Here is a 13,212-nt window from a genome sequence, read left to right on the forward strand (position 1 = left end):
TTCTACTCAAAAAGCCCAATTGTTTCTTGTTCAAACTTTCAGGAGAATAAATAATAAAAATAATCTTTATTTAGAAAATGAGCCTGAAAAAAAATGTAAATCCTAAAAGGCTTCCATTTCAAAAGTAAGAAAACATGACTCAAAAGCAGGTGTTAGAATAAAGTTTCACACATTTTTATTACAGTAGTAGTTCTACTACACAACACTGTCATATCCACCATAGCAGTATACATTAATTATGTAATTCTGAAGCTATTAATTTACAGAATCCAAACAAAGATGACATTTAAGCATGCAGTTTGATATCCTTCTCTGTCAACATTTGTGAGGAAGTTAAAAAAAAAAACTGATAAAAAAAAAATCTGCTCTCTGTAGGCAGCATCTAAGACTTGAACAGCATGCAACTGAGATTAATAACCATAAATTGCACACCTGAATTTGCCCAAGTATTTTTTAATAACTTTTGTTGTTGTATGCTGAAATGGCATCATCGTATGCTGAAAATGAATGTTTCTTGATTAAAAAAAATGAGCACAACTCTAATGCAGCCCTGAGCACTCCTCCTTTCCTCCATCTATTCAATCCTTGGCAATGGAAAATGATCAAAATTGCTAATTAACTGAAGAATGGCAACTACTGTTCCATTAAACTACCAAAAACTGCTTGAATGCTGTACATGCTATTAGCAGCAACAGCAACAACAAAAAAAAAGCAACGTTTTCATCATTTCACAATAGAACTTACTTTCTGTAAGCAGTTTTTACATTGTAAGAAGCAGCCGAGTTCAAAATAGGAATGCCAAGGTCCATATAAATTTGCTTCCAAACAGCACCGCTCTCAATCTTTGGGGAGAGAAAAGACAAAAAGAAAGAGAAATGTAAGCTGTCATGTTTTGTTGAGCGAGAACATGAAGGAATGACACTTAACACACACACAAGTCACAGCCTTTAAGAAGGATGAGGCATTTAGTTTCGGGAACACCCGACACTTACATTGTCACACCCACCCTGCTGATATACCAGTCTAAACAGTTTGAAGAGATTAAGGTCCTTGTAGCCCAGAACAGGTGGTTTATTGATAGGAGTACCTAAATGAAACAAAAATAGGAATAAAAATTATCACAAAGAACAGCAAACTGCTTCCTCCATTCATTCAGCACGCAGTTCATTACTAAGTCTTCTGCATTTTAACATTTCTATTTAATAGCTCCAAGATGTGTCACAAGTCAGTAGTTTCCCACCAACAATCAAGGCTTCACCCTCTTCTGAACACATCACAAATTTCTGGGTGGTTCATTAGCGTTCTGGCAGCAGCTGCCTGATAACTATGATTTGTGCAATAATCCCTATCCAATTGGCTGCATCCCACTGTTCCCCTTTGGAGGTGGGGGGGCAGCAGAATTGCAGCAAGCTGTACAGAGTGCCTGATGAATGCTGGAATACGGCAACATGTGAAGAGCTTAACTCCAAGCACTGTGGTCTGAAAGAAGTGAGAAGGGGGCAGAAATGTTTCTTTTTGTAATGCAACACAGACAAACAATCAGAATGTGAAACAACACAAATTCCTAATAGGATGTGAATATTTGGGAAAAAGAAAGGATCTGAATCAGATGAGTGGCAATGATCTAAAGAACAATAATTAATTACAAAAGGAGAAACCAAAAGAGATTTTGAGCAAGTGGCTGTGCATGTACAGCATCCTTCCCAGCATGGAGGAGTATCACCCCATTTCCCACTGCTCTGTCATCTCCATCTTCATGCAATAGTATTTAGAATCCTGAAAAGAACTCTGTAGGACGTTGGGAATAATGTCATGATTACATGAATGGAAACATTCATAGTCAGAGCAGAGAATACAGAACAAATCTGGCAAGAATAGAAATACTGCTAAAAGGGCACAGGTTGAAAAACAAAAAAAAAGGCAAAAAAAAAAAAGGCAGGGAGAAAGATGCAGTCCTGAGAAGTCCTGAATACTGCTCAATCAACACGCTGGATTAAGGAACAATTCCTGCACTGGGTCTTCAAATTAAGTGCACAGACACCTTCCTGTTTCTCCTCTGCAAGTCACTGATGTCATCCCTCCTCTTGGTTCATAGAAGGTTTCTAAGAGTGCTTAAGGGAGTAGGAAAGGAAGCAAATAGAAGGGGGAGGACCCAGGCAACTGGGAAAGTGAAAAAATTTGGATTACTCCAGCAACATTTTTTTTTTTAATTATTAATTTTTATTTTTCCCTAAAAACCTCTTACTTCTCCAAGGCAGGTCATCTGTAGAAACACTGGTCCTACACAGACAGGCTCAAAATGATACTGGCGCTCTGCCACAACACATGATCTGTTTCTAAGCCTGTGATAAGCACTGGCAATACTGAACAGACTTTCATAGTCATAGACATAGCAATGCAGCAATCTTTAACAAAAGGTAAGCTGGCTTTTTCAACGTATTTTCCACTATAAAATCTACTTTTTTTTTTTTTTTTTCATTAAAAGGAAATAAGGGAGAAATATTCTGACACCACCATATAGCATCAGTCTCATCACAACTGCAAATGTGAATGGTTTATGCAACAGTTCTCTGAAGGGAGCAGGATGTACCTGCTGACTACCTAAACGTTGCACAAGCCTTTCCAATGGATGTCTTACCCCAGGACATTAACTGTTCCAATTCATTACAGTCTCACCTAATTCTGATTCTAAAATCATTTTAAATATGCCATTTTCTTGTTCTAGCTACTGGACAAAGTAGGACGTTCTTTCTTCAGGTGAGTATCACTGCTACATCTGTGCATGATTAAGGCAAGGGGCTGAAGATGGCACTTCTCTTATTATCTGCTGGTTGAATTTCATCATCCATGAACAGCCTCCTCGGGTTCCAGCCTAAGTCTAACAGCAGCAGAGCTGCCAGCCGCGGCTGTTACAAGAGAACAGCCAAGAGCTTATTTAACAGTGACTGTTAACACACAAAAAAAGGCTTTACAAAAGCAAAACAATAACACCTCAAGGAGGTTTTAAGTTTCCTGTGTGCACTGTGCTTCAAAGAACTTGAAGCAGATCTGCCACAGAAATGCCACTTGAAAACAGTGTTTTCCCCTGTCTAGGCTGTTATCCTTGTTCACTGATGTGAGAACATGCTCATAACAACATCCGCCACACTTTCAAAAGCCAGCAGAAAAGTGGACTGAAGGTGAAAGAAAATTCATCTGGCATTACCTCTGTCTTCCATAAACTTATAGAGCTGTTGGAGGAAGTTGTCCCTCTCTTCAGGATCAAGCTCTTCCTCGGGCTGCAAAAGCAAATGCAGTCACAATGAAAACAAAGTATGCAAAGTAACACTTGATTTGTACAGAAGCATAATGGCAAAAACTAAACCCCAACCACTTTCTGCTTGGCCCCACACCCTTAACATGGTGACACGTGCAGAAGACAAACTTTCCCTGGTGTGTTACAGTGGGTACCACAAGAGGAGAAAAAGAAAACGAAGAAGAGCATTCAGTGTGATCCTCAAAATGAAAATATTATTTAGTGTCTCATTCTAATACAGAAGAGGTCTGTTATTTACAGCACCGAAGCAGTTCATAGGAACATAGTATTGTTTGCTTACTAACCTTCCTCACCCAAACTACAGCTAAGGCTGGTAAATGCTTTCTCCAACTCTTCCTATTTTTGATGCTCAAGACGAATTCCTTTTGTGATTAAGCACTGATGCTTGCCTTCAGCTCACATTTGGAAATGCTTTTACAGACACTTCCACCATTCCCTAAACACATATTTTCCATACTTTTCTATTTTAAGTTCCTTCATCTTATCTTTAAAACCTAAATTCTTAAACAGACAAACACTTACAAAACATTATGGTAAGCAGTCCACATTGTATAACAACGCTTTTCTTCTTTTAACCATTAAATTTGGGGGAGGGTTGGAGGAAAGGCAAGAGAAAAAAATCCACTTTCTACATATCTATATAAACTTCACAGATTCTGAGATTCTAGCAGAGCCCAACAAAATCTTCTCCCTGCAATGCTTTATGCATGCCACATTCTTCCTGCCAGCCTGGCAATTACAGGACTGCTGCAAAGGCAGTTTGTACAAGGAAGACTGCAAGTGTCTTGAGAGAAAGACGTAGAGCACGTGTCAAAAACCTTACATTACTTTATTAAAAATAACAGAAAAGTCACACGCAGCTCCAGAAGGAAAGCAGAATTGTAATTTCAACTTCAGCCTCCTCTGTGTTCTACAAACTCAAAGCTCCAAGGCAGAAAGAGAGGCAGTGAAATGTAAATGTGCGTGCTACTGCTTTGTTAACCAGAAAGCAATCTGCCAAGCATCAGTATGAATTTCAGCTCTGTCTGCATCAGTGAATTCTATGCTTCAAAGCCCAACAGGGATCACCTACAGACAGACAGAGATGGTATCTGTTTCGTATTTTCCCATTTTTTCTTTGGAAATAATTGGAGGAAATTAAATGAGAAATTACATTTCCTCATGTTGCATATTATAGGGATTATATAAAGAGGAACAGTTATCTATAGAATTACATCCTTTCAGGTTAGCAAATGAATTATTGCTATAGAAACCACAGCTCCTTTTCCCTTTCTTGACAAGCTGCATCACGAACTTCACGATCGAGAAATTTCTAACACCTACTGTAATGTTTACTGAGTGGAGGCAATACGACTCTCACTATACCAACCAAATCCATCTGAACAACACTAAGCATTCAGGAATATTTCTGAAGAGCTGCACTCCAACCATTTCTCTTACAGAGGCTGAATGCCAAACCAGAACTGTAGGTCAGAACAGCAGAATGTAGGTTAGAAATAGCACTCTTGCAGACAGAACGTTAACTGTTTCACTGACATGCAGCATTTTCACCTGAAGAACAAAAAGGAAAGATGAAAGCTTTTACACGCTTACAGAATGGGGACAGGAAACCTGACTGCAGTATGTGAGATCTTGAGTTCCATACTCACTTCTCCCTGCAGACTGTGCGTGAGCCAGGCTGGCACTCAACAGGGACAGTCTGTGTCATGCCTGGCACCCACACCAGGGAAGGCCCAACTCCTTCTGAGAAGTGACCTCAATATGACACATGAAATGCTGATGCCACAACCTGCCATCACCATCAGAGAGTGAATGAAGAGCTACAGTTCCTAGAATATCCCTCCAGCCAGCAATGAGGCAACACTGATACCTTCTGAAAGCTCACCTCTATATCCAGACACACATGCCCATTTGCTAGATTGGGAATAAATAAGTTTATAGAGGGAATTCTTCAAAATTAGCTTTCTTAAGGACGGTTCTGTCTCTCCATTTCATTTTCCTCACAGAGATGTTGCAAAAAAGAGACAGTACCAAAGGCAAGTTCAAATGAGAAGCAAAACAACATCAGATTTGTTAGGGCCATGAGTTCAAAATCAAGACCTTTCTTCTTGTCCATCCAATACCCAGAAGTAGATGCAACGTGACAAAAAGTGTTTTGTTTCAGGCCACCTAATTTCATTTTCTAAATAAGTAAATAAAGCTCCAGAATGCCCTTTTTGCCTTATCACCAAAAAGCCAAATTTGGGGGTGTTTGAGAGTCTGTTTGTCCTTTCTAATGAGCAGGTCACATCATTCAAAGAATATGATAAACACTGAAAACTGAAAGCAGCAATGAACACAGGACTTCTGTATCATGTGTCTCCCAGTTCCATTTCATATTACCTTTCGAATAATGCTAACAGTACTCTCATGTATTTTGTACAAATTACTTGGCGGTCATTACTCTCAAAAATAAGCAGAACACAAACCCTGTGAACTTGCAGAAATCTCCTAATTGATTTTGCTTCATTTGCCTTCCAGCCCCTTTATGGACCATGAGTTCAGCCCTCTATCCTTAATATGATTTTCACAAAGAACACAGCTCAGTTACCCTGACCCATCATTTACTCTACAGAACAACACCGAAGCTTCTGTAGATGTTAACCTGAACAGCTGAGTGGGAGCACAGAGGAAAAATGCTTACAGGCATGCACATCATACACTCAGTCAACACCAAGCCAAGGTACCAGGAGCAGATCTTCCTGTCATTAACAGATTAACAACACAGTTAACTCCTACATGAAAGAAATGCAAGCTAAGAAGAGGAGCAGTGTGTACAGGACACAGAGTTCAGAAGAGCGCGCACTCAGGACAAGTTGTCAGCATTAATGTAAATCTGTTTTCATCATTTTAATGTTTCTTTCTTGATGCTGAATTTGAATTAAGGGAATGAAAAGAATTAAACCTACTGCAACAGGTTAGCAACTCTGCAATACATGAAGATGAGAAGCCTTAAAAAGTTCATCTCTACCAGGAAAAAGCATGAATCCAACCATCCCTACACACGGGCTGGGGCAGAAACGGACGATTCAGGTAACATTTTATTTGCTCTTTCAAAGTCACTGCAACAGGTTGCCCAAGGAGGCTGTGGATGCCCCATCCCTGCAGGCATTCAAGGCCAGGCTGGATGTGGCTCTGGGCAGCCTGGGCTGCAGGTTGGCGACCTGCACACAGCAGGGGGTTGGAATTGGATGAGCACCGTGCTCTTTTTCAGCCCAGGTCATTCTGTGATTCTGAGAGAAAAGACCACATGAGAATCAGGAACAGTATGGAAGTATTTTAATTTTAACTATTTGTTTCTGTTTTTTGTTTTTTTTTTTTTTTTTTTTTCTGGCCATGTTTTGTATGTTTGATTAAGGGGAGGAAATTAAAAGTGGAAGAATAAAGGGTCAGGTTGGGGTCTTCCAAAGATGATACTAAAGCCAACTCTACAGGTAGGACAGAAATCCTTTTAAACTCACAAAATTCTAACTAAAAGCAAATTCCTCACCCTTATTGAGGTCTTACGTTAACGTACCCATTAAGAACACATACTGAAAATGCACTTCAAAAGACTGCATGTTGAAATCTTGATTCCTTTGGAGTCAGAAAGGTCTACAGGGAGACTGAAAGGAACAAACATTGCCTACAAGTTCCCCCGTAAAACAGCAGGTATTTGGTTATTTCATCCTGAGAAGCAGCAAACAGGGATGATTTCTCCCCTTGCAGAACAACTGAATTACAAATACACCAGTACACATAAGAAGATTTTTAACAAAAATTAGGTAGCACAAGAAAAGCTTCCATCTCGATGGAGATAGTGGACTTCAGATTCTATTCTCTTTCCTTGTATCTGCAGTGCATCCTTTGACTACCAAACATGCCCTTAAATCACAACCATCTCATTAGGCCAGGTTGAAAACTAGATAAAAACAAAGAGAAATATCCAAATTCTTACCTGGAGTCAAACCAAGAGTGTTGGTTTTTATTTTTATTTTATTTTATTTTAATTTCACTTTATAACGAAATTCTTTTCTACAATACCTCCTAATTTTTCTCACCTTTTGTGACACAAGCAACATCTGTTCTGTTATTCAAACCTCACGGTGTGAATCAGAAGTAATCCCAAGTTGCATTACACATTGCAAACACTGCCAAAAATCCAACCAGGTGAACATGCTGAGCAACTCAATCCAATGCAATCCTTGTTAAAGTCAATGGCAAACAATTTCCACCTTTTCTTCCTTTAGAATCAACTCAGGACCACACAAGTCAGTTACCAGCAGTGAGGATTAGCATCTCACCACCACCGTACTGCTCCCATTCCTCAGAGCATGAAAAACATCACAGAACAACCACGAAAATCCTGAAAACAGTCATTCTAATTGCACTATAAATACCTGATGAAAGGTGGCATAATTAGCAAGACAGCCTGTGTCAAAACAAAGTTACAGATTTTAATCCTGGCTGGATAAATAGTAGGGTCTATCATCACTAGCTGTAGCAGGTCTCTGCTCCATTACCATCAGAAAAGATCCTACTGCAGAAAAATAGGATCCCTTCCACCCTCAGAGTCAGACTCTTCTGACTGACTCGATACTTTCATTACACATTAAGTAGGTCTGAGGCCATTTGATTGATTTAAGGAAGGCCTATCACAGCAGGTCAGCAGCAGGCCAAGCCGTGACAGCAAAGCTACTCTGTGTTTCAGACGATGGGACTGAGGGGCGTGGAGGAAAAACGATCATTCTGTAAACCTCTGTCCCATTTCCAGCAACGTAACAACATGCAGTCCCACAAAAAATAGGTCCAGTGAAGCTATTCTGACAGAGAATGGGCAGAAGCTATTTGGACCTTGATTATTAAATGAGAAAGTCTACAAAATACAAATGCAAAATCTGAGCAATTCAACATTTGCAGTGAAATAATGGCAAGGCAGCATCATTCCCTCATCAGTTCTCTGCAACTGGTATTACTGCCCTTTAAGGAAAAAGAAAAAAGAAGAAATGATGACAAATTCTTTAAATGCTCTCTTACTGCAGCAGCTAGCTTGGCCCACAATTGAAACAAATCATATATTCTAACAGTTGAATCAGAAATTGGATTTCATGGGCTAAAATGACAATTCTGCTCTGAGAATCAGAAGAGATTACTACCTCTCCTCTGCTACACAGCTTCAGCATGAAAATGCTCACCGTATTTTTATATCCCTACTTGTCACCTGGAATTAATGGATTCCACAGCTTTCCATACCAACACACCTGCTTGTCTGTAATCTTTCGTTTCACTTCTTTATATTTGGATTATTCCTTAAAAACAGCCCTATTTCTTTTATAGGAATGCGCTTTTTTTCTCCTTTTTTTTTTTTTTTTAAACCACCAAGCTCTCCCTCCCCCTTCTTTGTTTAAAACACACAGCACTTTTCTGCAAAAGCCACAAAAAATGCCATTAAAAAGGGATACAAGAAAACAAGTCGATCAATTCTTAATTTTCAGTGCTGATATTCAGCAAATTCAGACAACATTAATGCAAACAGACTAATACAAACTGCAACAGTTCACACCCTGCAAAAATGTGGCCTATTCACTGCAAACAGAGGAAAAACCCCAAAGGATTTTATATTCCACACACATTTGGCCTTACGTTTATCTAATCAGATCATTATTTCCATATAGACATCCACTCCGTTTTCCGGAACAGCAATTAATCCATAAAATTAACACCTAAAAATAGCTTCTTATTGTCCTTTCTATGTGAAAAGCTCCAGCCTGGTTGCATGCTCCACCAGACAGTTCACAGATCAGAAATCTACAAATCTACCTCCAAATCCACATTCTCAACAAAGCACGCTAACATTACAGATGAAAACACAGAATCCTTACCTACGAGCTGCATTCTTTCAAATGTTAAATGGTTTTATTTCCTTTCTGCCTATCGTGCCCAATGCCTGGACATATTTCAGCCTGACTTCCAAATATTTGTTTTTCTTTCTCTCTTTCTCTCTCTCTCTCACCGCACGGCATCCGCAGTTATACAGCATTACTTACATTCTCTTCCACATTTAAAAAAAAAAAAATAAATAAATAAATTAAAAAATAAAAATAAAAATCAGACATTACATGAAAGGCAAAGAAAGAGACAGCCCATTTCAAAGCATCTGGCAAGCCTCCCCTGGCAGGCTGCCAAGCCTCTGCTAAATCTTCCTCTCTTTTGGAGCATGCTCACTCCACGCCAACAGAATGTTGCTGTGGCAACACCGTAGGCAGCCTCCAAGTATGAACAGCCATTCTGTTTTCGCTGTGACAAAACCACACGCTGCAGGGGAAGTGAAAGGGAAACGATATTTGACCTTCCCTAGGAGAGGGACTTCACTGGATTTTTCTGTATAAAGAACCAAACGTCGCCAAGCGTATCGTGAAAACGGCCAGAAACAAAGGGAAAACAAACAAATCCCACCAGCGATCCCCTCCTCCAACTTTCTTACTAATTTAGCATCAACATTAGAAACAGGTAGCAGGTATAAAAGGAACACGGAGAAACAAGTTTTTGATGACAAGAAACTGGTTGTGGAAAATCACTTCAAATAATGCTGAAATTCTGCCGTAAATCTCCATTGAGTATTAAACTCCCTCCACTTGGTACCATCCCTAACCTGTAACATTAGAGATCAGAAAAGAGCTAATGCTGTGACTCACATATAAAGGTAAGTATTGCACTGCTTTTGGTGTCTTAGGCAGCAAAGAGCTCTAACAGGCACTGTGCATTAGCTCCTGCTTTGTTGGCCTGGCAATTTTGCTTTTGTAGTTTAGTCTGTCTTCTCATCAAACTACGATTTTCAGAAACAAGATACTTTCTTACATGAATGACATAGGAAGTTCAAAAGAAAAATACAAAGCTATTTTTATAGTGTTGGATCACAAATGTTTGCTTTGGCATCCATTTGCTCGTTTTTCTTTCACCCAAATTCTTTCCATCACTCTTTTCTGCCTTTTATTCTTTATTTCTGACCAGGAGCAAAGGGAGGATGCACAGCTCTGAAAACACACTGAAGTTAAGACAGAGCAGAACTTTATGAAGCGGAATACCTTTAAACATGCATGTTATTCTACTATCTATGAAGAGTAACTGAAATTGCCCAGACTTACCAGCACTTCTTCATTTTTCTCTTCTCTTTTTATTTCCTCTTCATCAGTTTCTGCAGCAGCTCCATCTTCCTCATCACTGCTAGAGGATTCCATAATTTCACTTATGTCCATCTTCCAGTTCCGAGGAACCACCTTTGTGCTGAGAAACGTGTTTGCTTCCTGAAGCCCTACAGAAGAAAGGGCCCTATGTTTACCTCATCCCAAGTATTTATAATCAGAAAGCATTTTTCAATTTCCTTTTCATACTCTTGTAAATTAACAAAGCAAACTTAAACCAAAAATGATAGTAAGTGATGGAGTAGCTTTAAACACTCAGTCTACATAGTACATACTTAAAGACAGATTTTAAAGATCAAGTATCAGAACTTCAAGGAGCTTAGATTTGAGAGCATCCATCTGTGTTTTTCAGCCAGAGGGTGGTGAGGCACTGGCACAGGTTGCCCAAGGAGGCTGTGGATGCCCCATCCCTGCAGGCATTCAAGGCCAGGCTGGATGTGGCTCTGGGCAGCCTGGGCTGCTGGTTGGTGACCTGCACACAGCAGCGGGTTGGAACTGGATGAGCATTGTGCTCCTTTGCAACCCAGGCCATTCTATGACTCTGTGGTATTTCCTAGACACATCCTCATGAGCACCACTAAGACTTGCATCTAGTAATTTACACAGTATCAAAGACCTTTACTTATCCACATTTTCCACGTAACTGCAAAGCTGTTTTGTTTCTGTATCAAAGTGGCAAATACTGCAGTAAAACCAATTAAAAACAAACAAAAGCCCCAAACCATCACAGTTAAGATACCATGGATTTCTTTGCTCTTTTTAAGAGATCTTCATGCCTTAAAGTTTAGATTGCAAAAACAAACAAACAAAACCCCACACCAACATTTTGTTAAAGAAAGCTGCTTAAGGAGATTCTGTCCCATTCATGTCTGGAACATCAGAGACCATTCTGATGAATAAGGGAGTGATGGTACAGGGAGAAGTCATGCTTGTATAGCAGGAATACCTCGAATTCCTTTTCTTCAACAAGGAGGAATCAGAAGATTACCCAAAAGAGGGACATACTGCAATGAACCATTCAAAGCTTTGCTAGAGATGAAAAAGCACCAGCACCTAATAACTGCTGGTAGAGTTCCTGTACTCTGAAATAATTAATAAGAAGAAAGCACATGGGAAATCTTAAATCAAACCACCTCCAGCTGTCTTGCTTGCATTATGTAAAGAAGCTGCTCCACATCTTTACTCAAAACAAAGGAACTCTTGGTGGTGGTTTTTCTCATTTGTGTATTTGTTTTTTAAATAAACATTGGAACCTTTCCCCTTCAAAAATGATATGTTTTGACTGGGATGAACAGCACTAAAAGTTTAAGATTCACATTAAGGTGAGAAACTGGCCTTCACAAGCTCAGGAAAAACACGAATACTGCAGTCACATCATCCATCCATTCAGAAAATCACCCTCTGTAATTATGCTCTTCAATCAAACGTTAATTTCAGGCTATTGACATAAGCTATTCTATTAAAGGTTACACTTCCATGCCTGGGTACTTTTCATTTAAAGACAAAAAGTGTTCCAACTATAGTGTAAATCATTGGTTCCAGGAGGGGTAACTCTGTATGTCATTTTTCAATGACATTTCAAGCACTGTACCTTCAAAATCACCTTTTTAATTTGCATAAATTTGGAGTGGAATGAAAGAAGGAAACAAAACCAAATAAGCAACACTTCTATTAGTTGCTATGTTATTAATTAGGCAGTTGTATCCAAAGCTTTTCAAATTTATCACATTTAAAGCTGCTTGCAGAACAGATGACCAGGAGAATTCTCTTCAACACGCAGTTGTTACTCTGCTAAAGTTAACATTACTGCTGGCTAAGTCTACGTTTTTAAAACACCTAGAATTTACTCAAGTTTACCTTTTTTAGGCGAGGACTCCGATTTTGGTAAGTTTAGAGCATCTACTTCTTTAATGTCTTTTCTTGCTACTGAGTAACTGAAAAAAAAGAAGAAAGTTCTGTTACTTTTATAACACAGTGAAACAAGTATTTGACCCATACAAATAGAGACTTCTAAAAATTCTAGTATTTCTTACTCAGTTTCAAGCTCCTTTCCTACAAGTAAATGTAAGACATTTGTTACTGTGGTCCCTTGTACAAGATTTAGAACCAGAATAAGTTCCCAATATTCACGTCCGAAATTCAGACAATGAAGGAATACTTATAATAAAGAAAAACATGTGAAGTTTCTACATGGCAAACATTCAGCCTGCACACATTTGCAAAGTTGAAATAGTCTAAAAACGCTGAAAACATTTTCTAAATCCAAAAGACACCATCAATAGCTGCTACCCAGAACAGCAACGAGTTAAAAGGAAACGAGCATTCTATTTTCAAAACACACTTCCACTAGCACAGAACAAGGCAAACTCACACATCTGCATTGATACACTGCTGCCAAACTGTCCTCATAGCAAAATATATGGAAATTACTCTGTTCTGAAGTTATAAAAACTACTCAGTTACTGAATTACTATAATATAAATGCTAACCAACCTGCAAGGAAAGCCTTACAAGTGAGTTATTACAATAAGTTTGTTTTTCTTCTTTCGCTGTATTCAGAAAAAGTGGAGTAAAGCCTCAGGAATTGGAGGCTGCCATTTTCTGAAGTTAAAGCCATAATACTATGGGAAAAAAAAGAGTAGAACAGAGCCAGGCTGCATGCTTTTCCAACAACAC

The 13,212-nt window shown here is 39.0% G+C and overlaps 1 protein-coding gene across 14 annotated transcripts in view; it reads right to left on the reverse strand.

The window, feature by feature from the left end:
- ARID4A (AT-rich interaction domain 4A) overlaps positions 1-13,212 on the reverse strand; it is a 53,378-nt gene that overhangs the window by 21,814 nt on the left and 18,352 nt on the right. For all 14 annotated transcript variants that reach the window (XR_006168064.1, XR_006168063.1, XR_006168062.1 and 11 more), the window contains exons 10-14: positions 12,394-12,470; positions 10,480-10,646; positions 3,206-3,278; positions 993-1,087; positions 745-842 (exon numbers count right to left, since the gene is read on the reverse strand). Coding sequence is in view for 1 of the 14 variants with exons in the window: in XM_042814117.1 (XP_042670051.1) it covers positions 745-842; positions 993-1,087; positions 3,206-3,278; positions 10,480-10,646; positions 12,394-12,470 (510 nt within the window). In the remaining 13 variants the exon portion in view is untranslated. The remainder of the gene's footprint in view (positions 1-744; positions 843-992; positions 1,088-3,205; positions 3,279-10,479; positions 10,647-12,393; positions 12,471-13,212) is intronic.

Source organism: Centrocercus urophasianus, unplaced genomic scaffold (genome assembly GCF_019232065.1).
Source record: "Centrocercus urophasianus isolate 14NV4802_14NV808 unplaced genomic scaffold, USGS_Curo_1.0 seq_14, whole genome shotgun sequence".
In the NCBI taxonomy this organism is placed as follows: Eukaryota; Metazoa; Chordata; class Aves; order Galliformes; family Phasianidae; genus Centrocercus; species Centrocercus urophasianus.